The following is a 26,811-nucleotide window of genomic DNA, read 5'->3' on the forward strand; positions in this document are numbered from 1 at the left end:
CCATCTCCCCAGATGGTCTCCAATGATACAGTGGGGGTAGCCTCACTGGGTGATGGAGAAGGTCCTGATTCCATCATACTAGGACTTCTCTAATCATACTATTGCTAAGATAGAGGGCTGCCTCACTACTGATGGGTGGGTATGGAAGCCCAGGCTCCTTGTGTGATCTCCATTGACATCTTTGGGGTGAGGGAAGATTTGCTACAGGCAGATGGGAATGAATGCAGTGGTATCTAACTTGGCCTTCTTGGACACTACCTAGGCAGGAGTGTGCTTTGTTACACCTTTATAAAAGTAGAAGTCTATGGTCCACACTTGACTCTTGCTGGCATTGTCAGGATGAGGCCACAGTTTTTTCCATGATGTTTGGTTATAAGAGAATAGTCATTGTCTAAAGTCTTGTTTTTCTAGGCTGTCCCTTTTCTGGTCCCTTGGATAAAGAGAGAAAGATACTGTTGGAGCTTGTCTCTTCTGCATCTGTTGGCATTTTGAAGTTGCCTACTTCCCAGCTCCAAGTCTGGGATATATGACCCAAAAATAAAACCTAAGAGATTCGCTGCCATGCTGTTACTTGGTCTCCATATCTGAGTTGATCTACTTTCTTCTGTCTTCTTTCCAGAGCTTTCTTATGTTTGTTTACATAAAATATCCAAGGTTTTAGTTGTTCTTGCAGGGAATAGGAACTAGTATGTCTACTCCATCTATCTAAAATCAGAAATCCAACTGTCTGTATTTTTAAAAACTTAACCTGCTTTCTAAAAAAAGGTCACTATAGAACACATGGTATAAAAAGAATATAATGGGACTGTTTTGTTGTTATTGTTGTTTCTTTACAAAATTACTGAAACTGATTCATTTAAATGAGTGTCACTGGTTCCTTGAAATTAGTTACTGAGTTATCCTTTGTATGTAATTCTGTGTTGTTGACACTGCTCCCAAACATTTTTTGAACTCTATGGAACTCTAATTTGAGAGAATGAGTTGTGTCCTTTGAATATTCTCATTGGCATAAACTCTCCTCCTTTGAAACTACGTTTGATTTTTGGAAGCAACCCCAAGTGGTTAAAGACCCAAGATGGCTAGTAAAACAGATGACTATATTGGGTAATATACTTCTCAGTCTAACAGTCTTTTCTAAGAGAATAGTGTGAACCAAAGTATTTTATAGTAAGAAAGTCATTTCTTTTCTATTATATAAAACTTCCCAAACACTTTAAATTTCTACATAATAAGCCTGATTAGCTGTGGGCTGAATTTTGCATGAACAGTGCCCTTTGGTATCAAATCAATATTTCTTTTCTGTGATGTTGACATTGATGTTTTCTTGGGTCCTATGGATATTGGAGTTTTTCTCTGTAAATTTTGACAGTATGGTTTTGGGTCAACTTGAAAACACTATATTTCATCACTATTCCTCTCAAATACATGTTATTTTGTCCAACCTCCCCTTGAAAGTTCAAAACAAATGTCAGATCTTCTCTATTTCATTTTATCATTCAAAATGTGTAGCACAGTCTTTACAGAAACCTTTACGTTCAAATTCCCCTTCAGTATGAGTCAGTGTTCTCAAAGCTAACCCTCTGCTTGAACAAATCCAGTCTCTGACATTTTCAACATTTTCATTAGCCCTTTGTACTTCATCATGAGCATCCTCATTACCTTTCTTAAACTTTTGTGCCAATCAAAAACAAAAACAAAAACAAAACAAAAAACCACTTCCCCTTTACAGTCCCTCCAACACCATAACTGTCCCTTTAGATGTCTTGTGTCATTTATGTTTGCTTAACTTCATGCAAAATTTAGTGTTAATTCTTGGCTTTCTACAGCTGTCACCCCCCCATCCCCATTCAGTACAGCCTGTAATCCCAATAGAGAGTGAAAAAACAGTACTGCAAACAGAATCATTTTACAGCACATTCCTTCCATGCCCACTTGATGTTTTATCAAACTATCTGAGAACATGAGCTTTGTCACTTCATAATTGTGGGAAGATTACTAAATACACTTATTTGTTTAACTATAATGATCTGTGTCACACCCATAGGATCTAAAATAGATAACAGATCTAATTCAATAAGTAGGAATGGCCCTTTGGCAAACTAAAGAGCTGCTAAAGAAATGCAATATATCCTACAATTTGATTCTTTTGTTCTTTTCATGGTTTCTTTTCAATTCACAGTTCACCTATTGGGAGAGAGAGTCGATTTGGTGATTAGGGGATTGCAGTATCATTTTGTGTTTAAGCCTATGATCTTTCAAAACTAATGATGTACTCTATGTTGGCTAATCGTAAATAATTAAAAAAAAAAAAGAGGGGGTGGGAAGAGCATGATCTTTCATCGTTAGACAGCCTTGGTTCAAGTCCTCATCCTGTCAGTTTACCAGTAGTGAAAACTACTTGGGAAAGCTATTTAACTTCTAGAAGCCTTTGTTTCCTCATTAGTAAAATCGGATAATAAGAATTCATAATAGTTAACCTCTAATACTGTTGTAAGGACTAAAGGAGGTAATATATGTAAGGTAAGTTTTATTAGCACATTGTTTAGCACATTATTTGGCACAGTGTTCGATAGTAGCCATTATTAAATGCCAGTTATTGCACTCATCATTAAAGATGTTAAGTAGGATATGCTACTTGCCTTCAAGGAGTTCCAAATCAAAGCATATTTCTGGGCTCCAACTGTCTCATCAGAAGGGAAAACTAAACCAGAAAAATAAGTCTACAGGCTATAATAGTTACATAATATATGCAAACAGTTTTTCACCCTTGGATATACCATTACCTGAATAATCTAATCAATGAAGAGATTGTTAAGTGTTCCTTATTAATTTTCTCATGTAGACTATGTATCCATGTTCTGGATCCCTCTAATTTTTTCTGAATGTTAACAATTCTTTGCTTGTCTACATGATCACTTTCAATTACACTGCTGGTTTTCCTTTTGTACACTGGTTCAAGCACTGACTGAAGACCCATAAGTATTATGACAGTGAAGGTAACAAACAGGTTGAAATGTAAATTAACTTATTGTTTCATAGCCAGGCTAGTCAGTTTTAGTCAGCCTCCACTGTCAGCATTTCAGACTCTAAGAAGTCATTGTCTCCAACTATGACTTAGCATGCTAGTAAGTTCATTCAGAGTATAGCAGCTCAAAATGTCACACAGTTATCATGGTGTTTCTCTCCTACCAAACAAGAGAACATGAGATTTCATGGAGGTTGAACAGAATCAAACTAAGGGGAAAAACTTGAACATCTAGAACAGCCCTCAAAGTTGCAACACCTTCTTTCATTTAGATTTCTGAAAATGGCATAGATGCAATAAAGAAATGTACATTAGTCCTTTATGAAGTTATCTTAGTTGTGTTTATGATATTATAGCCTTGCCATTGCTGGTTAATTGTGTTGGGTAGTGTTGGATTGATCATTATTTTCACATTGTGCTGGGATAGTCTGACTCTTTTTTTTTTTTTTTTTGCATCTTTTCCTCCAATTTCTCATGACTGAAATATCTTTACTATTTCTGAATGTAAACATTTACATGATAACAAGACAGCCAGTTGGGCATCTAAAAATATAATCAAATGGTTGTTTACTTTCCCATATGTATTGCCAAATAATAATTTTAAATATTTTCTTCACTGAAATCACCTCTTGTTTGGAACCATTATGCCTCCCATCTTCTGCAAATGATTTTCCATGATCACTGTCATTTCCTTATTTCTCTTAATGTTGCTCTTTTTAAAGAGCTTTTAAAAATTCAAATGAAGAGAAATCATAAAGATCAGAGCAGAAATCAATGAAATAGAAACCCAAAAAACAATAGAACAAATCAACGAAACTAGGAGCTGGTTCTTTGAAAGAATTAATAAAATTGATAGACCCCTGGCCCGACTTATCAAAAAGAAAAGAGAAAGGACCCAAATAAATAAAATCATGAATGAAAGAGGAGAGATCACAACTAACACCAAAGAAATACAAACTATTATAAGAACATACTATGAGCAACTCTATGGCAATAAATTTGACAATCTAGAAGAAATGGATGCATTCCTAGAAACATATAAACTACCACAACTGAACCAGGAAGAAATAGAAAGCCTGAACAGACCCATAACCAGTAAGGAGATTGAAACAGTCATTAAAAATCTCCAAACGAACAAAAGCCCAGGGCCAGACGGCTTCCCGGGGGAATTCTACCAAACATTTAAAGAAGAACTAATTCCTATTCTCCTGAAACTGTTCCAAAAAATAGAAATGGAAGGAAAACTTCCAAACTCATTTTATGAAGCCAGCATCACCTTGATCCCAAAACCAGACAAGGATCCCACCAAAAAAGAGAGCTATAGACCGATATCCTTGATGAACACAGATGCGAAAATACTCAACAAAATACTAGCCAATAGGATTCAACAGTACATTAAAAAGATTATTCACCACGACCAAGTGGGATTTATTCCAGGGCTGCAAGGTTGGTTCAACATCCGCAAATCAGTCAATGTGATACAACACATCAATAAAAGAAAGAACAAGAACCATATGATACTCTCAATAGATGCTGAAAAAGCATTTGACAAAGTACAACATCCCTTCCTGATCAAAACTCTTCAACGTGTAGGGATAGAGGGCACATACCTCAATATCATCAAAGCCATCTATGAAAAACCCACCGCAAATATCATTCTCAATGGAGAAAAACTGAAAGCTTTTCCGCTAAGGTCAGGAACACGGCAGGGATGTCCATTATCACCACTGCTATTCAACATCGTACTAGAGGTCCTAGCCTCAGCAATCAGACAACAAAAGGAAATTAAAGGCATCCAAATCGGCAAAGAAGAAGTCAAATTATCACTCTTCGCAGATGATATGATACTATATGTGGAAAACCCAAAAGACTCCACTCCAAAACTGCTAGAACTTATACAGGAATTCAGTAAAGTGTCAGGATATAAAATCAATGCACAGAAATCAGTTGCATTTCTCTACACCAACAGCAAGACAGAAGAAAGAGATATTAAGGAGTCAATCCCATTTACAATTGCATCCAAAACCATAAGATACCTAGGAATAAACCTAACCAAAGAGACACAGAATCTATACTCAGAAAACTATAAAGTACTCATGAAAGAAATTGAGGAAGACACAAAGAAATGGAAAAATGTTCCATGCTCCTGGATTGGAAGAATAAATATTGTGAAAATGTCTATGCTACCTAAAGCAATCTACACATTTAATGCAATTCCTATCAAAGTACCATCCATCTTTTTCAAAGAAATGGAACAAATAATGCTAAAATTTATATGGAACCAGAAAAGACCTCGAATAGCCAAAGGGATATTGAAAAAGAAAGCCAACGTTGGTGGCATCACAATTCCGGACTTCAAGCTCTATTACAAAGCTGTCATCATCAAGACAGCATGGTACTGGCACAAAAACAGACACATAGATCAATGGAACAGAATAGAGAGCCCAGAAATAGACCCTCAAATCTATGGTCAACTAATCTTCGACAAAGCAGGAAAGAATGTCCAATGGAAAAAAGACAGCCTTTTCAATAAATGGTGCTGGGAAAATTGGACAGCCACATCCAGAAAAATGAAATTGGACCATTTCCTTACACCACACACAAAAATAGACTAAAAATGGATGAAGGACCTCAATGTACGAAAGGAATCCATCAAAATCCTTGAGGAGAACACGGGCAGCAACCTCTTCGACCTCTGCCGCAGCAACATCTTCCTAGGAATAACGCAAAAGGCAAGGGAAGCAAGGGAAAAAATGAACTACTGGGATTTCATCAAGATCAAAAGCTTTTGCACAGCAAAGGAAACAGTTAACAAAATCAAAAGACAACTGACAGAATGGGAGAAGATATTTGCAAACGACATATCAGATAAAGGACTAGTGTCCAGAATCTATAAAGAACTTAGCAAACTCAACACCCAAAGAACAAATAATCCAATCAAGAAATGGGCAGAGGACATGAACAGACATTTCTGCAAAGAAGACATCCAGATGGCGAACAGACACATGAAAAAGTGCTCCATATCACTCGGCATCAGGGAAATACAAATCAAAACCACAATGAGATATCACCTCACACCAGTCAGAATGGCTAAAATCAACAAGTCAGGAAATGACAGATGCTGGCGAGGATGCGGAGAAAGGGGAACCCTCCTACACTGTTGGTGGGAATGCAAGCTGGTGCAGCCACTCTGGAAAACAGCATGGAGGTTCCTCAAAATGTTGAAAATAGAACTGCCCTATGACCCAGCAATTGCACTATTGGGTATTTACCCTAAAGATACAAATGTAGTGATCCAAAGGGGCACATGCACCCGAATGTTTATAGCAGCAATGTCCACAATAGCCAAACTATGGAAAGAACCTAGATGTCCATCAACAGATGAATGGATCAAGAAGATGTGGTATATATACACAATGGAATACTATGCAGCCATCAAAAGAAATGAAATCTTGCCATTTGCAACAACATGGATGGAACTAGAGCGTATCATGCTTAGCGAAATAAGTCAAGCAGAGAAAGACAACTATCATATGATCTCCCTGATATGAGGAAGTGGTGATGCAACATGGAGGCTTAAGTGGGTAGAAGAAGAATAAATGAAACAAGATGGGATTGGGAGGGAGACAAACCATCAGTGACTCTTAATCTCACAAAACAAACTGAGGGTTGCCGGGGGGAGGGGGTTTGGGAGAAGGGGTTGGGATTATGGACATTGGGGAGGGCATGTGATTTGGTGAGTGCTGTGAAGTGTGTAAACCTGGTGATTCACAGACCTGTACCCCTGGGGATAAAAATATATGTTTATAAAAAATAAAAAAATAAAAAAAATAATAATAAAAAAAATAAATACTAGTTGTACTAACTACAAAAAAAAAAAATTCAAATGAATCTGTTCCTTGAATGCATGTTTAATAATTTTTCCTTTATTCCTCCAATCTGAATTTTTAATCAGAAATCATGATTAGTCAGACTTTCCTAGGTAATGAATTACAAATTTGTTACAAATAGCAAAATTCACAGGCTTTCCTAGCGAATGAATTCAAAGGTGAAATTCAGTTTTGAATTCCAAATGATCTACCCTTAAAAGATCAACAAGAAAGAAAATGAATGCAAGAAGTAACCCCTCTGACACTTCTGTAGTAATAGGTAGAATACGAAGCACAGCAGTGGAATATGTGTTTAAAAGTATTAATAAGCATTTACTTCCCGTGTGAGACCTCCATGTTAAACCATCCATAATTATAAAAGGCATGTTGTGGGTTACCAGTCCACAAGCAGAACCACTTGTGTGGTGGAAAAGATATCAAGTAGAATGACTCAAAAAAACGATGATAAGACAAAGCTGAGAAAATCAGAGTGAGTAAGGAACAGTGGTGCACACCATAGCATTTGAAGATGGAAGACATAGTGAGCATGCCCTCTCCCTCCGACAGCCACCCTTAAGGAGTGAGAAATGGTCATCGTTCCTTTCAATGAGATACTCATGAATGTCTCTGAAAGCTCACAGTGGGATGATCTACATACAGACCTCACCTGGAAGACCCTTCCACATCTGTGCCTCCAGGAACTACAGATTCTCATAGGAGTTTACCACATGGTTCATTTTCAATGTGACTTAAAGATTCCATAAACCATACTCTTGATCTAATAATGCAGAACATGAATGGATATTGGTTAACCTCACCTGAACGACCTCATTATGCACCTTTGACATAAAGGAAAATGCACACTTTGATTCTTTTGCTTCAGAATCAGGATCCAGCCTCTATCATTCTCCCTCTGATGTTTCCTATATTATATCTCTCTCCCTGTTGTTAGTCAAAATAAAACGCCAGGTAGAACTCCACTTTATTTTTAAGCTGTGACTTCTTTTTGTTCTTGAGATTTTTCGGAGAGATTTTTGCTTCCTTAAAATGGGGGATAAAATAATCTTTGACAAGACACTAGATGACTATGAATGTATTTAATGCAAGCTTGCTCCAGTATTAACATTTTCACAAACCACAGTAGGCAGACCCTTACTGTTTTTTCATTATCCTTTCCAGTAGTGGCTGAGAGCCCAAGTGATGCCACTTTACCAGATAGGTATTCTGTACGTGTGTTTGACTTTAATCACATCCTTTCAACACCACGAATCTTTGTCTGACAAATTATCTTCTCCACAGGCAGGCAGCCACATCCAGACTTTGATGGGGTCCCAAAGCCTTCAGCACCGTAGCCGGGAGCAGCAGCCATATGAGGGAAATATAAACAAAGTGACCATCCAGCAATTTCAGTCACCATTGCCTATTCAGATCCCCTCTTCACAGGCCACCCGGGGACCTCAGCCTGGACGGTGCTTAATTCAAACTAAAGGGCAAAGGAGTATGGATGGCTATCCGGAGCAGGTGAGAAGAGTTATGATTGTTGATGAATTTTCAGGAAATGTTCAGGGAAATCCAGTGGATCCGTGGTTTACCTTCCCTCACTAAGGCAGTCTGGGACAAATTAATGTTGCCACCATGTTGAATGGAGTGGAGAACTCTTTCTAGGGGTTTTACCATTATTTTCAGTGGTTAAGCACTACAAGATATAAAAACTGATAGTTGGTAAAATGCCCACTTCACATAAGGAGAAACTGATGAATTTGAAAGTTTTTTTCTTGTATATCCTATCCCTTCTCCTATCCACTTTCAACTCTAATTTAGTGCTGTAGCTTGGCTTTTGAATGATACAGAGCTTCAGTGGATTAGGCATGTTTACCAAGGCCTCTGGTGAAACTGACAGTGTAAAAAGTAAACTATTGGTGAGAACCTTTTTGAAAAATCCTATCTTCTGGTTATTGAATAGGATAAAGTTAAAGCTTTGCTTGAAGAAAGTGATAAAGAACAGTTAAAAGGGAAACACTTCTGAAATGATCCAAAAACCACTGATAAGTACCCTGTAGGAAAAAAAAAAAAAATTGCTGCTCTCCCGACCTATCTAAAATTGGGATTTACTTTTCCATTATAGAATGTTTTCTTCCTTAGAACCAGAACACTGAATAGAGTCTTATTTATTGGTTTATATTATGCTTAGAAAATAGGCATTAAGATCTTAATACTCCAATAAAATTAATTTCTCTTATTTCATTCTTCAGATAACTGGGCAAAGCTCCTACTGACTTCACTAACACCTTAATATGGTTAATAAAGATTTCACCTTAGTATTGACTACTCAAAGCTTCAGATATCACCCTGCCTTATTTTCTGAACATCTCAGACATTATCATTCTCCAGTTTTTTCTTTCACACTGTTAAGAGCCATTTATTATTTGGATTCCAGCTGCTCTAAACATTGCCTTTACTTCTTAATACACTTCTTGAGGCTTAGATTAGGTATTAATCATTCTCAGACTTGAGATAGCTTGAAGACAACTTTTTTCTTGTCCTACCTTGATCTAGGTTGAGTATTGGATTTAAGATAAAGAAATCAGACAGGTGCCTTTAATCAGGTAATGATATAAGGCTTTTAACTCTCCAAATAGTCTTTAAAGTTAGTAAAGTTTTAAATTATGTTTTACTACAGGCACCTAGAAGGTTAAAGATTGTTCATATTCCCTCCCCCCAAAATATCACAACCTCAGTGAAGCTCTTGGATTTCATGATTCCTATTAGAAGCTACATCGAAAAATCCACTGAGATCAATGCCCTCTGTTTCACCTACTTTGAACAGTAGGTTTGAGCACTCTAAATTTAAGGGCCTTTTTTACATTATTTCTAAAAATACATCAATTGTATAGTTTGACTAATGAGAGGATTACTAAATTCTAAAGTTTACATACTTATTAAACTTAAAACATCATGATTCTTTCAGAGAAGGTATTTGTCATCGCTGACAGGTGTTTTGGTCCACAGCTGCAACATCAGGTGCCTTTCAATCTGAGAGGTAAAAACTGGAACGTTCAATGGCTGTGTTAAGGAAGGGACTTAAGTAAATTCTTCTCAGCTTCCCAGTTTTTTTCCTGCCTTGGTTTCAGGCTGAAATGCTTTGGAATGCTGAGGTAAAAATTTGCCAAGTGAATAAGAATATATTGTTATTATCACTAATTTGATTCATAACTTGTTCATAATTTTCTAAAAATAACTGACATTAACTTGGTTTTTCTCTTTTGCAAATGTATAATCCATGATGAAGTATATTTATATTTGTGGAAGAGACAGATACCAAAGCAGAAAGCACTTTGGAGAGATCATGTGAAAGCCTAAGGAGCCTTTAAACAATGAGTACTAGTCTGCAAACTCTGCCGCCCATTCTCCAGAGTTACGAATCTGAAGACATTTTCTCAACATTTTTTCACAGTTCAGGGTAACATTTGTCCGCCACGCGTGGCGTGCTAGATTCACACTGGCCCATGACCGTGTGTTTTTCCTCCCAACTCCACCTTCAGCGACCCCACACAGTAGAATGAGACTGTGGGCAAAGTTACATCAGGGAAATTGACAAACACTATAAACCAAGCTCTTCCCTACCCCCAGGCAGCCCCCAAACATCTCCCAGCACATCATCACCAACTTCCACTCTGGTTTTTTTTTCATCTCTCTTCCCCACCCCCTCATAACTTCCCCACTTTTCCATTTAGCTTTGTAGCACTCAAGAAAGAGAATACCTGGGTCTCAGAATTTGGATTTTGACTCTCATGTGAAGTTGTGTGACCCTGGCTGAGTCTTTAACTCTTTCGGGGGTTCTGTTTTCCTCCTTATAAAATGAGAAAATTACCACCCACAAACAAAATTCAGAAAGTTTTTTAAGAGTCCAAATGATACAATTCTACACACAGACACACACACATACACACACACACACACAGTTAAGTCTGGCTCTGTGAGTATAGACATAGGCAACAGAAGTAGAAATACAACATTTTAAGAATTTAAATATCAGAGGAAACTTCACGGTTATCAGTCCCAACTTCCCTAATCTTCAAATAGAAAAGCAAGTAAAGCAAAATAAAACAAAAGAGAGAGCCTGAAAAAGTTTCTGAATATCACTCTCATGATGAAAATATTGCCTGTATTTTTTACTTTCCTAAGTTATATTTCTTTTAAAAACAAACCTCTTGATATGTGTGTGCTTCCACACATTAAAGACTTTTATCCCACATTTAACAAGGAAAAAATAGATAAGAATATTTAAAATATTTTATCTTATTATATTTTTATTTAATTTTATTTTTTCAGTGTTCCAAGATTCATTGTTTAGGCACCACACCCAGTGCTCCACGCAATACGGAGCACTAAAGAAATATTTTAAAGCTATACAGTTTCAAATGAAAATTATAGAGTAGTGACTAAAGTGCAAAGACCAAGGAAGTCACTGAAAAATTTCTAATATGGGCTCAGTCATTTAAATCAAGACATGCTATTTTAATAAGGCATTTCTAGTGCTGCAACAAAAGAGCCATAAAGAGGAAAACAGAGTTTTCTTCAATGATCACAACAATGTTAATTTGGTCAAGTACATACATTTCCCAGCTTACAATGGTTTCACTAAGATTTTTAAGCTTAACGATGGTGCAAAGGCAAGACACATTCAGTAAAAAACTGTACTTCAAATTTTGAATTTTGATCTGTTCCTGGATTAGTGAGACACAGTTGAGAACTCTCTCCTGATGCTGGGCAGTGGCAGCGAGCTGCGGCTCCCAGTCAGCCCCAGGATCACAGAGGTAAACACCAATGCACTTATAATCACCCTGTACCCTTGCCACCATTCTGTTTCTCACTTTTAGTACAGCATTCAATAAATTTCATGAGATACTCCACACTTTAGTATAGAATGGGTTTTGCATTAGATGATTTGGTCCGACTGCAGGCTAATATAAGTCTTCTGAGCACATATAAATTGGGCTAGGCTAAGCTATGGTGTTCAGTAAGTTGGGTGTATTCAAAACATTTTTGACTTATAATATTTTCAAGATATGTTGGGTTTGTTGGCCTAGAATCCCATTGTAAGTCAAGGAAGATCTGTACAATATGGAAAAAAACTAAATTGTTCACAATTTTTAAGTGCAAAGAGACATTATAAACATAGCACAGAGAGATTACACAGCATGACGAAGCACACTAATTTCTATTAAAGTTAGGAGATTGTACATTTAAAAAAAAGTAATCACTTATTGCAGTGCTATAGTTGAAAAAATATCCAATTACAAAGAATACATTTTTAATTTAAGGAAAAGAAGTCTGAATGAAACTAAGAAAAGAAAGGGCAGTTAGTGTCTCTTATACTATGTATAGGATACACAGTAGCCCTCCCCCACCGATTCACAGGGGATGTGTTCCAATTCCCCCAGTTAACGCCTGAAAACCATGGATAATATGGAACTCTCTATATGCTATTTTTCCCATACACACAAACCTATGATAAAGTTTAATTTATAAATTAAGCATGGTAAGAGATTAACCACAATAACAAACAACAAAATAGAACAATTATAACAATACTCTGTTATAAAAGTTATGTTAATGGGAATGTGCACCATATTATGCAACCATAATGTAATGTTTAAACAGATTCATTATTCTAAAAAGAAACTTTGTATTCAATAACAGTAACTTTCCATACTCCCTTCCCTTCATTTCCCCCAGCCCTAGACAATGGCTCATCTACTTTGTGTCTCTATACATTTGCCTCTCCTGTGTATTTAATATAAATGAGATTATACAATATGTGAGGGTTTTTTGGACTAATTTCAATTAACATAATGTGCTAAGTGTAGAATGTATTACTAACTCATTCCTTTGCATTGCCAAATAACATTCCATGATATGGATATACCACAAAGTGTTTATCCATCAGTTTATGTACTTTTGGATTATTTCCACTTCACGGCCATTATGAATAATATTGCTATGAACATTCATATACAAGTCTGTGAAACGGTAGTTTTATTGGGGGGGTAGGTTTTTTTGGAGGGGTAGTTACTTAGGAATGAAATTGCTTGGTAAAATGGTGATTATATTTGTAATTTTGAGAAGCTTCTAAACCTCTGCCTATGGTGGATGCCACATATTACGTTCCCATCAGCAATGAGGTATCTAATTTCTTCACAGTCTTACCATTATTTATTGTCTGTCTTTTTTTATTATGGCCACCCTATAAAGTAGTATGTCATAATGATTTTAATGTACATTTTTTCAATAATTAATGATGTTGAGTGCCTTTTCATGCATTTATTAGCCATTCATATGTCTTCTTTGGATAAATGTCTATTAAAAATTTTCACCCATTTTTTATATTTTTTTAAAAATACTTGTTCATTTATTTGAGAGAGAGAGAAAGAGCAGGAGGAAGAGGGAGAGGGGAATAGAATCTGTAGCAGACTCCACACTGAGCAGAGAGCCCAATGCAGGGCTCAATCTTACAACCCTGAGATCATGACCTAAGCTGAAACCAAGAGTCAGACGCTCATCTGACTGAGCCACCCAGTGCTCCAGCCCATTCTTTAATTAAGTTATTTGGGTTTTCAATTTCTGAACTTTAAGGGTTGTTCATATATTCTGGATATAAGACCCTAATCATATATATTATTTGCAAATATTTTTTTCCCATTCCTTGAGTTGTCTTTTCAAATTCTTGGTAGTCCCCTTTGAAGCATCAGAGTTTTTAATTTTTATAAAATCAATCAATCATTTTATCATACTTGGTTTCATATCTAAGAAATCATCACCTAATTGAAGATCATAGAGACTTACTCTTGTATTTCTTCTTTGAGTTTTGTAGTTTTCACTCTTACATTTCAGTCTCTGATTTAGCTTGAGTTCATTTTTGTGTATGGTGTGAGGTAGGGATAAAAGTCATTATTTTGTATGTGGATATCCAGTTGTCCCTGTACCATTTGTTGAAAAAACTATTCTTTCTTCAGTGAATTACCTTGGACCTTTTGTTGAACATCTACTGGCCATAAATTTTGGGGTTTATTTCTAGACTCTCAATTTTATTTCATAGATCTATACATTTACCCTTATGCCATCTTGTTGTTTCTTGATCTTATAAAGACCCATCTACCTTCAGGGCATTTAAAATCATTGACTTTCTGGGCTGGCAGTTTTCTCATGTTTCTTTTTAACTGTTGCATGATCCTTTACATTATTTGTATTTCTGCTAAAATGTCACTTGAGTATTTGAAATATCATTTCTTGGCTATTCTTCCTAAAACAGTTCCACTCTTCTGATCCACCACTCTCTACTACCTTTTTTGCTTTATTTTTTTCACAGTTCATCTCACTATCTGAAATTACTTCTTGTTTACATGTTTAATATGTCTTCTCATTAGAATGTAAGTTCCATGACAGCAAGGATATTTTATCTGTCTGACAAGGTACCTGGCTCTTAGTAGGAAATCAGTAAATATTTGGGGAATAAAGGTGTTAATAATGATTTCTATAACAATTTTCATTTACAAAGCTATAATGGTTTTTCCAAGCAGTTAATTACATAATTGGAGCATGCCATTGAACAACTGGCATACCTTCTAACAGCTCGTGACATATTTTAAGAAGGAGCCATTATATACCTTTGACAAAGCATATTTGAAAGTATCTTTTGTCATATATGCACATAGTTAAAAAATAAAAGTTGAGTGCTAACTATGTGTCAGCCATTGCCCTAGAACGTCAATGAAGAGATAACATAATAGATATGATTAATACAGGTGATCCAAGTGTCCTACTTGCATAAAAATTCATGTGGATGTGGATACGTCTTCAGTAATACTCTCTGGTAATACTCTCAGGAGTCAGGCACAGAAATGGCCTCAGAAGCTTAATATACTTGATGATAAAGTTCCTTCTTGATGCTTCAACAACTAACAACCCTCTAGTAGATCAAAACCTCACCTTGAATTTCAATCAGTACAGAATTTTTGAGATTCTGCCTACTTCACTTCCCAAAAAGATTTTCCACAACCAACTATATTTTGTGTTTTTTTTAAGTAAAAGACAAGAAAAGTCAGTTGTTTTATAACAAATAAGCAAGTGTCCCCTTGAATTTTTACCAAGTAGCCCTCTTGATTATAAGTGACTCAACCTAATAAGACTTAAGCAAAAAAAGTAATAATAATAAAAAAAAGGAGGAGGGCATGAATACATACTAAGCTAAAACTACAGGAATGGGCAAGCTTCAGATGAGGCTTAAAGTGGGCTCATCACCTCTCTATGGGTTGGTTCCTGTCTCAAAAAAGGCTTTCTCCTCATGGTAGTTTTTAAAATTAGCAGGAGTGAGCAAGATTCTCTTTCCTGGAAATCATAGTAGGCATCTCATTACTCCTTTTTGATTGGATTACTTGCCCATCTTGTAAACATTCACATTTCTAGGGGATACAGTGCTTTTTTTGAGGCCTAGATAACATGATTCACCTAAAGTATATAGGCTGAGAATAAAGAAGTTGGTGAGTTATTCAGAGAGAAATTAAGGTTATAGCTACCAGAATTAGGATGAGTGGATCTTGGACAGCAAAAACAAAGGTATCCATTAAAAGCTTTTACACACACTCCTAGGAAAGATGATGATAATTAGAACATATCATAGGACATCAATTCATTACAGCACCACCAAATACTTTTCTGCAGTGCAATTCCCTAATTCTGATCCTAATCCTAATTCCTCCCAACACATACACACTCACACACACAAACACGTAAATTGTTCGTATGTGCACATGTACACACAAGAGCTACCATTTCCTTTATTCTTGCCACTAGGTTGTAGAGCATTGCAAGACCATATTACTACCTTCAAGAGATTATAGGTTATGACTTCACAGGGCCTCGCTGCTACCTAACAACCCATTTTATCGTAGACCTCTCTAAAATAAGACTCATATTTTAATAGAGCAAGATTGACACGGACCAGAAGCATGAAGTCAAGTCAGATGATGGAAGCAGACTCTCAAAGAAGCAAATACACCCTTGACTTCCAGCCCATTACTTGTATATTCAGCCAGAAACTTCATTCCTTGGTATCAGTATCTTAATAGAGCATTGAAATGCTGATTTTCATTACATAAGCTATTTATTAGCCTCTTAGTTCTGACCTTTTGCTAGAACACTGCATTTCCTCTTTGATAATTCTCATTAGTTTTTGACTGCTTCTTGGCTGTGAGCTATTCTCTCCTCTTACATTTTATGGCCCCGTTACCAGGCAGGTAGAACTTCTTATATGTGAGATGAATACGCTTTGTGACATGCTTTATGGGACACAGCGATCACAACACAACCTATTAGCCATACCATAGCATGCCCAAGGGCGGTCTAGCTTCAGATGAGAATTTATGGCTGTTTGTCACATTTATAAAACCACAGTGTCATCTTTATTATTTCTATTATTAAAAAATATATTGAGGCAGTTCTTCACATACTTGGCACATACGAAATTTGTTTCCCTTAGATTTTTAGTGCCTTCCAGATTGACAATAATATAAAATAGATATAGTCAGTGCCTTGAAAGAGAAGTACTAAAAAGTATTCTCAGCAATTTAATTTGTAAACAAAATCTGTTGCATACATTTCCTTTCAGGCTTTAGAGTGGCCTGGGGAAAACCAGAAGTGTATATACTTTCCACATATTTCATTTGCAATATAAAATTTTCACATTAGAAAGATAAAACCCAAATTTCAAATAATTTAATTGGAAACATGTAGGGGAAGCACAAAGGTAAAATGTTTAAACCATATTAGTTCCTTCCTTATATTTTCTAATTAACCACTAATAACAAAAAAGGATAAAAGGTAAATTGGTATATTGAATAAAACTAAAATATTCCTTTGAGCTATATCAAGCTATTTTATGTTCATATCCACAGATGGTGAGCCATGTAAGTACAAAACTATTATAAACTGTTGTTGCTATTACCCTATGATAACTAGTTTTAACAAACATAGCTCAATTAGAGGAAAAGTTATAATTAAACATATCTTTAAAATAAAAATATGGGAAAGTACTTATGGTAATTGCAGTTACCCATAATTTAGGAACTATTCATTAAAGACTCTACCATAAAAATCCCATTAGTGGATAGTGTTTTGCCCTTGTGTTGCAAGTGAACTATGTAATAGTTAAACATTACGTTTATTATTAAGAAATATGACAGTAAATTAAGGATAGTCTCATTAAGTGGCCAAACCTAATTAATCCAGTTCCCAGTGACTCTTAATATATGCTAATTAAGCCAGGAACAGACTATCTAAAGGTAGGGATTAAAGGTATCTTGAAAATGAAAATATAGAGAGCATCTAGACATTTACATTTGTCCACAAGGAAAGTAATAGTCTAACTAAGCAAGATTGCTGGGGAAGACATTACGCTACCTAAGAAAGCAAACATCTACAATCACCTTTAAGAACTTTCTCAGTATATGTTTATATAAATACAAAATATATGTGAATGTATTTCTTTAGATTATTTTTCTTAACTCCTTATTAATCTTTGGCCTGCTAATCTCTGGAAAGACTTGGTTCACCTAGTTCCAGTATTTATTCTGTACCTAAAAGTTTAAAAATCTTTCTTTCTTTCCTTCCTTTTTTCTTTCTTTTCTTTTCCCTTCTTTTCTCTTTTCTTTCTTTTTCTCTTTCTTTCTTTCTGTAACCAAAATGTCTGCACCCACTAGAGTCCCAAGTCTTTGAATCATCTCAGGTCACCCCAACCTCCTTTACCTGGAAAGCTAGCATTTTCACCATGGCCCTCATACATATCCCAGCTCAGGATCATCAACAATTCCTAGGTTTGGGGGCACCTGGGTGACTCAGTCAGTTGAGTCTGTCTTTGGCTCAGGTCATGATTCCAGGGCCCTGGGATAGAATTTCCCATCAGGCTTCTTGCTCAGTGGGAATGCTTGTGCATTCGTGCACACACTCTCTTTCTCTCTCTCTTTTTCGCTGACAAATAAATAAAATCTTAGGGGGGAAAAAAGCGCATTCCTAGGTTTGTTATCATCTCTCCAGATCATTCCTGGCAATGACTTCCCTTCTGCTGAATTCTTGATCTGCGTTCACTCTTATAATAGCTTCGTCTATACTACAGCCTTAGTGTGACCTGGACCTACTCCCGTGCCGTCGCTTCCCCATCGGTCTTAACGCACAAGGCTCTTGTGTTTAACAGATTTTCAACGATGGTTTAGGGTTTGGGGAGATAATACAGCACAGAATACTAGAATATTAGCCCTCACAGTCCTAAATTTTTAACTATTCCTTGTCTGTTTCTCCATAGTCTTGACCTCTTTCTGTTTTCAGTGTTCTCTGTCTTCCAAGGCTTCTAACTGCCTCTCCAGGAGCTGGTGACAAACTCAAAACTTCTATTACTGGATATTTCATTTTCTCACTGTTCCACCCTCACTTGAGCTCTGATCAAAAGTTCTCCCCTGGGCGCCTGGGTGGCTCAGTGGGTTAAGCCGCTGCCTTCGGCTCAGGTCATGATCTCAGGGTCCTGGGATGGAGTCCCACATTGGGCTCTCTGCTCAGCAGGGAGCCTGTTTCCTCCTCTCTCTCTCTGCCTGCCTCTCTGTCTACTTGTGATCTCTCTCTGTCTAATAAATAAATAAATAAATAATCTTTAAAAAAAAAAAAAAAGTTCTCCCCTTTCTTAAAATAAGAACCCTGCTATTTCCAAACAACAGAATCACCTACCAAGGAGATGAATTGTGCTACTCTCCTAGCAAGCAGTAGCAACTTATTTAAACAGCCATATTTTCCCTCACTGAACATTTGCAAATTTTCTTTCAGTTATTCATACGGTCTCTTCTACTTGGTCAGAATATATGTGCATTTAAAGTAGGTAACTGAAATAATGCATGATTTTATTATTGTTATAATGATAGCTTTTCATTTTTTAAAAACTGCTAATCAAAGTGCATTTCTACCCACAATAATGAGTAAGTAGTAATATTTGCTTGCCCAGGTAATTTCAGGTTATTTCAGTCACGACTTATGCCTATAGAAGCACTAAGTACTTTGTCTTTTGTGTACTGAGATAATATAGACTAACCTTGGGAACTTAAAGTGAAATGTGGATCTTTTCTACTGTGAGGCAGTTATTTGAAAATATTTAGCTTTCATATATATTTGATCACTTTTTTGTATTTTTTTTATATAGTTTTGTGTGAGAATAGAAAAAAATCCTGGCCTTGGATTTAGTATCAGTGGTGGAATTAGCGGACAAGGAAATCCATTTAAACCTTCTGACAAGGTAAGAAGCGACTTTCTTATTGATGGTTTTAATTAGAAAAACACTGTCTTTTACTGCAGAAAAAAAAGGTCAGAAAAAAACGTACTGGGCTTTAATAAAATAGTTAATTATGAAGCCAATCAGATACACTTTCAGCACACGGGAAAAAATTCACTGCAGTGCTTGACAAATCCTAAGAATAGGGGGAAAAAAATCAGCATTCTCTTTCAAAGGAAAGTTGTTTGTTTTGGTTTTTTTGCTTTTTGTTTTGCTCATAATTGTATATATTTTTAAAGAAAACTATAGTCTGAAAAACAATCTGAGGGGTTTGAAGTGGCGGGGGTGTGGGAGGTTGGGGTACCAGGTGGTGGGTATTATAGAGGGCACAGATTGCATGAAGCACTGGGTGTGGTGAAAAAATAATGAATACTGTTTTTCTGAAAATAAATAAATTAAAAAAAATAAAATGGGAATCAACATTAAAAAAAAAAGAAACACACAAAAAAAATAAAGAAAACTATATATGCAATTTATAACAAGTTGTTTCCAAAAGTTTCCTTGTAGATCAGTTATCCGGGAAAATGTTTCCTCATGGTAACAGAATGATTAAATAATGCTTTATTGCCAGGGCCAGCTGACTGAAATCTCTTTAAGTAATTATGTTGATAAAATATTTCACTAATAGAAGTATAGAACTGAAAGACCACAGAAAACAAACATTCTATGGGAAAATCAAAGTTAGCCATGACAGATAATTAAAGGCATCCTCTCATGCTTACCTGTTTTTCAAACCATGGGTAAAAGGTCACCACCACCTCCACGCTGAACACCCAACATGTGCCCATACTGACATCTGGCCTGTCTGATCCCACTGTGGACCTGGACTACCTGACTTTTTTATTTAAAAAAATTTATCCCGAGCTATATAACCTACCCTGCCACCATCAGTGTTTAATGCTCTCAGCTTTGAATCAATTAGTAATTATAATTTGATAATAATTGAAACTATATGCTTTTCACCTCATCAAATGTATTTGTATGAAGTGACATCGCAAAACTTTGGGATAATGAAAAAAGACAGAAATTAGATATGAGTAAAACCTCCACAGGTTCTCAATTTACTTTTGAATTATAACCTGGGACAGATTCTTTCAACTTATCACTATTATAAAAAATAACCCACACATCAATTTCTGATCATGAAACCTCATTCTGAAAACACGTGGGTGTCCCTACTCTGGAGATTTCTATAACCTGAAACAGAGCCTTTAATCCCTTATTTTCCTCTACTACTTCCCAATATTCTTGTTTTCTCACATTCTTTATGCCCTTCTTCCTTTCCTTTCTGGAAAAGAAGAAGAGCGGACTAGAAGGTAGAATTTTTCACACCATACATATTTAGAGGGTAGGGACTAGAAAGAAATCCCCAGTGGCTATAGATGGAAGTACCTTTGGTCAGCTGGTTGGTTGGAGCAGCTATTCTACAAAGAAATGTGCATGAGGCAGCCTTACATAATTAGGGGAATGCCAGTTAGCAATGTCTATTCATAAATGACTAGTGTCTTTCTATTTTGAAATGATGTTGAAGATAACCATTGATATAGTAGAATTAAAGTATTCATGGTTTTGTAGGATCAAGTGTTTATTTAATTTTAAACAAATTATCAGTATAGTTTAAGACAAAAGTATGAAAATTCAAAATTATCAGAAATATATGATGGTATTTTTAAAAGCCTCAAATCATTATGTTTTATTCATCTTGACCCTTCTCTTTTTCTCCGGTGTCACATTTTCTCCACCAAGTTCTTTCAATGAGAAGTTAATAATCATATCTTTCTTAAGATAGTCAAAATCCAAAAGACATGTTTTCTCTCCTTTCTCACCAGCAAATATAACTTTTCATTTTATTTTTGGAAGGCACAGGATAATAAATGTTTAAACTAAGGATCAACAGATTGCTAAATAGTCAAGAAGTCTGAACACTACTGCTTTTCTGCTGCTATTTTCAACTCAAGGAGATAATAAATAGAAGGTTTTAAAATTATTGCCTGTAATTCTTCCACTCTGACAAATATGAACGTTTTAGAACTATTAACTTAATTTCACATTTGTAACATTTTAATGACTCTAGTGAGACTGAACTGTTTCTATGATACTATAATTTGCTCTTTTGCTTAAATGCAATAGATATGAAGCTTGAATTGATGATGTGTCCACTGAAAGATTTCCCCTCAAAAGCACTTTCCTTCACCTGATTACTCTCTAAAACACACTTCACAATCTAAAAAGTGAATCTCTATTATTGCAAAATTGATGAGAGTAATTAAAAATTGCAAATCTGCAGAAGACTCTAAAGATTGCTCTTAATTGATTGACCACTTTTGATGTAATGGCAAACATAGGGTAGATATTTAGTTAAAAGTGTACAGAGGATCTGAAGACCTTGGGTCTGACAATTATTACAAGAACTCAATTCACTCACAAGGAAAGGGATTAATCTCTTGGAAATTCAGTTGCATTTCTTTAGCCCCATGTCCCATTCATTTAGCCATTGCATAAAATTTAGAGTAGAATCCGGTACCTAAACTAACCAAAAATGCCAAAAAGGAAGAAAATAAAAATGAACTTTAAAAATACTCCTCTTTCCACTGCTGAAAAAGAGACTATTTTTTGTTTTTTGTTTTTTCATGAGTTGGCTAATTTACAGCTGAGGGTGAGAAAAACCAAATTAAACAGATTTTTTAAATGAACAGATACTATCTGAGTCAGAGTTGGATGTTTTATAAGGAGTCCCAGTCAAGCAAAAGCTGAAACTTTCATATGATACATATTCTCTTCCAACAAACAACTCATGGGTTACTATATTCTCAGAAGCACACTATATTATTTTACGTACTGCTCATGAATGTTCGAATGCTTTGTAAAATTCTAGATAACTGAATGTCTTTGAGGCATTCAGGACTTTATATATAAAGTAGCCAGTAGATTTATCCCATCCTCTTCATTATGATTGATGAGAACCACCATTTCACCAAATGCCAAGGACCATTGTGAGATAGGATCCAAACTGATTACCTGCTATGTCGTCAGACAGAGAAAACATGAAGTACAAAGTAGTCATCCTAAAAGGCTGGGAGTCTGGGAATGAGGCAAAAGTGAGTTGTATCATTCATCTGGCAGAAGTTCCCATTTAAATTCTGGGGTAGCATGAGATTATGCAGAAAACACTTAAGACAGCCCAAAAGTTAACTGAGACTTTAGAGGGAAGTCAGGATTAAGCCAGACATGGGGACTGTTTTATACTGGACTTTGAGAGCTTCTAACAGCATCTGGTCTTACAAACTTAACTACTCTCAAAGACTCGGAGGTTGTCCTAATTGAATATGGTCTTCTGGGACTATATTGATGGAACATAGTCCTGCAGCTTATGTCATTGACAGAACAAGGTTTAATAATTGAACAGACCTATTCACTTGCCATGGAGTTCATTATTTTGGGTTCACTGCCAGGTGAAAACTGCTTCTACATACTTGGAAAGGGAAAATGACAGAGAACCAGAGGAATATGGTCCTATGTAATGCTTGCTTCTGCCCTCCAATAAAGTGGTTGGAAGCCATGATCTGTTCTATTATCATAGGAAACATTGCTGTCAGGAAAACCATATGCTAGAGAGAGATGAAAGATTTTAATCTAACATATCTGATGATAATAATAACAGTAATAAAGATAATAGCCTTTTATTGAGTGTCTATAATGTGCTGGTCACTCTATTAGGCTCTTTACATGCTTATCTGATCTTCATAACAACTTGTGTTAGTTGAGTATTACTATCCCTCATTTTGCTGAGGCCCAGAGGGGTTAATTAACTTGTCCAAGGTCATTTAGGTGATCTGTGGCAGGCAAGATTTGAACACAAATTGATCTGACTCTAAATCCTCTTCTCTTAATAAACACTCTGATGTATGCCTCTATCTGCAAATGCCACTTAGCAGAAGAGCCACATGATAAATTTATACCCTGTAGAGTTGAGACTAATATGATATTCTAATATTGAAAGTATTACAAAATCCTCTAATTAGTCATAGTCTAGATATTTGTTTCAACAAGTCCTTGGAAGTCAGCATGTATTCTCTATTGAATCTAGATAATTAGAACAGCACTGTACACAGTGGATTACTAAGCAATTACATAACTTTTGGACTAAGGTATCATTATAGTTGTGATTTTGCCAATGGAATAAACCACAAAATCTTTGCCCATTTTTAAATGTTCATGGAATAATAATCCATGTTTACTAAATTCAAATAATTAAGCAATGCAATTTCCAGTCCATGTTGTTAGAAAGAAGAGACTGGATTAAATGGATGACTGATACCATGTTATTGTAGTGACTTCAAAAGTCAGCCCAAGACCCTGAAGATGAGTGGATTTTTAATGATACATTCACATAGCTCATCTTTCAGAGACTGATAGCCCTCCTTGTCTCATTTAAGGAGAAAAGACTAAGCTCCTAAAGCTTAAAGATATAAAAAAGGGGCACCTGGGTGGCTCAGTTGGTTGAGCTTCTGCCTTTGGCTCAGGTCATGATCTTGGATCAAGCCCCACGTTGGGTCCCCTGCTCTCTAGGGAGCCTATTTCTCCCTCTCCCTCTGCCTGCCTCTCCCTCTTCTTGTGAACTCTCTCTCACTCTCTCTATCTGTCAAAAGATGGGTAAAATCTTAAAAAAAAAGAAAGATATCAAAGAAAACTCATAGACCCTTTCCCTATATGCTCTAAAAGTACAGTACTGAACAGTCCCATGAACAATTATCTAGTCATAATATCAAAATAAAATCCATGTTATGGATATCCTCAAAACACTGGACATCAGGAAATATACATACTGGGGCATTGGGACTGAACAATCACCCAATTCTCCACAATTTGAACATAATAACTACATTCAGCAGATGCCATATTTTTCCTGATTTGACCAATCTGCATGTAGACACAGAAATGATAGGAGAATAAATCCATGTTCTTAAAATTTTTAAGCATCTTTGCCTTCAGTACAGGTAAAATCCCTAGCACAGGAAAAATACTAGAATCATGGCAAATGTAAAATATAACTGCCAATAAACCCTAAGTAAATGCCCTGGAATTTAGAATACCTTACTCTATTTTATACGATATGACTTCTAAAAGATTGACTCCAGATGCCAGAACAGCAGACAGGACTTAAACATCTTTACAACCTTACTTCCTCACCTAGAAAAACAATGGGACTTTTTCTTTGTGTGGAGATGGGTATTGCATCAAATAAAAGTTTATATGTTGTATATGATTAATATCAAGAGAAGGACTAGATGTTGGGAATCAAAGCATTTACTTGATACCTTTACTCAGGAATAATAATAGCCAGAGGACACTTGGCAGTGTTAAGTTAGAAAAGCACAGGAATAATCTTCCAGGTTTGCTCAGCCTTGTGCCATTGGGTAATTGGCAGAAGATATGTTTTTAACTTACAAAAAAGTACATGCGACATGTCTATTTCTTGTCATGTGTTCTTCATAGATATAAAAATCAAGAATAGCAAACACATTTGTCCAGAACTCCACACAGCATATGATTTATATTTACTGCATAATTATTAAACTGCATGTAACACATTTCCTTTATTTTGTACATCTACCAGATACATATGATTTATTTTCTAGATTTAGAAATTAACTTTATACTATAACTTATATACCTGTCCGATCCTTAATTCTACTTCAGGTGATTATGTAATGCAAAGTAATTTGAAGACTCAACAAATTATGTGAAAGTAACAGTCAGGAGCAAGGGATAGAAATAATTCTGTTTACATACTGCATTTTGGACTAAGGAAGGATTAAATCGTCTTTTTTTTAGATATAAAACCAAATTTTTATTTTCTAATCTTTTTTATTTTCTTTCTTTGTGTGTGTGTGGGGGGGAGGGGCAGAGGGAGAAGAAGAGAAAGAATCTTAAGCAGGCTCCAGCATGGAACCCAAGGCAGGGCTGGGTATCACAACCCTGAGATCATGACCTGAGCCAAAATCAAGACTTTGGACTCCTAATTGGCTGAGCTACTCAGGTCCCCAGATATAAAACTAAATTTTTTAAAATAAATACCAAGCATAAATTATTTTACAACATAACTGATTATTTTGGCTCTATCTTAGTCAAATTGTAATTTGAGGTCCAGAGCGCCACTTTGAGGACATTAAAAGTGAAATTTTTTTAAAATAAAAAGTGTATTTTTCCATATTCTGTTCTTTGTGTTTGAATCTATTCAGAAATATTGATAGAAAAGTAGTCTCCTATCAGTAGGATTCCTACAGGTATTTCACTTAAATGAAACTTTCTAAAGGCATGGCACTGTGCTTTATCCAATAGAACAATGTAGCTTTGAGACTTTATAATATAGAGAGACAAGACATGGATTCCACTTCTGAAAGAATATAATAAAACTCAACACAGGCTTGGTTCTTCCCAAAAATATCACTGGGGTATATATGTGAAAAATATAAGGCAATTAAAAAGAACCACTTTAAATAAGAACATTAATTGGAAAGTTTTAATTCAACAATAGATTTAGAAAAATCACTGGAATTAAGATTGCTATCACTTTATGATATTTTATAACAATCAGTAAAATTAAAGCCCAAGTACATAGCTACTACATTAGTAGTTGTACTGGTTGCTAGAGTTGTACATTATTTATTTTCCATCTGCTGCATCATTTTAGCCATTTAGTAAGGAATAAAGTAAATAAAATATTCAGGCAGAAAATGGTGTGGGAAAAGATATAGAGATGTCCAAGTTTGCTACTATTTACTGGAAAAGTGCCAGACACTTCTCAATCAAAATATGAAAGCATGTAAAATTAATTCATAAATAATACCTGTGATAACTAACAAGAATTGACAGACCCATCAATGAAAGAAAGTTAATTACTAAGGGTCAAACAGATATTTGGAAAGTGTGAAGTCTTTTTTCCATTTATAAAGTTACTCCAACATGATTTAAGTGGTATTCCAGGGTCTCACAGTATTTCTCTTTTCTTGCTTGAAAAGCTTAGAAACCTACTAGAATTCTTGGAAATGTTATGAGAAATAAAACAGAAAATAAATAAAAAGGAATAGTTACTAGGTCTCTGCCTGTAGCAATACTATCTAAATGTTTTCTACCCACATAATATTTGAGATAGGTCTCAAAAATATGTATTTAAAAACAGTATCATCCACTTTTCCTCCATTCCAACCCCAAAGTTATTCTTTGCTGACTCTGACCTCCAAAGAATCACTGGTAAGCAGAATAATAGACTCTACATATCCCTACCAAGCAAGAAGATACTGCAGAGCTTTAACTTTTGTAGTTTGCATTTGTCTAAAGTCGGTTTCCCTTGATGCAAAACTCGAGATGGGGATTGTTATACAAGCAATTAATGGAAGAGCTGTTCTCCAGTGAAATATTAAAGAAAGGCCCGCGGGCGAGGAAGAAACTGGCAAAAGACACAGGAATTGTGATGGCACAGTGCTCAGGGAGATGAGTAGTTCCACTAGATGTCTCACCTTGAAGAAGGAAACAGCCTTGTGTGCCCC

At 35.8% G+C, this 26,811-nt stretch overlaps 1 protein-coding gene across 4 annotated transcripts in view; it reads left to right on the forward strand.

Moving 5' to 3' along the window:
• The window catches only part of LRRC7 (leucine rich repeat containing 7), a 573,404-nt gene that overhangs the window by 513,702 nt on the left and 32,891 nt on the right, over positions 1 to 26,811 (forward strand). For all 4 annotated transcript variants that reach the window (XM_059138593.1, XM_059138591.1, XM_059138595.1 and 1 more), the window contains 2 exons: positions 8,194 to 8,415; positions 19,133 to 19,225. In XM_059138593.1, the coding sequence (XP_058994576.1) occupies positions 8,194 to 8,415; positions 19,133 to 19,225 (315 nt within the window). The remainder of the gene's footprint in view (positions 1 to 8,193; positions 8,416 to 19,132; positions 19,226 to 26,811) is intronic.

The sequence above is a fragment of the Mustela lutreola genome, chromosome 10 (assembly GCF_030435805.1).
Source record: "Mustela lutreola isolate mMusLut2 chromosome 10, mMusLut2.pri, whole genome shotgun sequence".
In the NCBI taxonomy this organism is placed as follows: Eukaryota; Metazoa; Chordata; class Mammalia; order Carnivora; family Mustelidae; genus Mustela; species Mustela lutreola.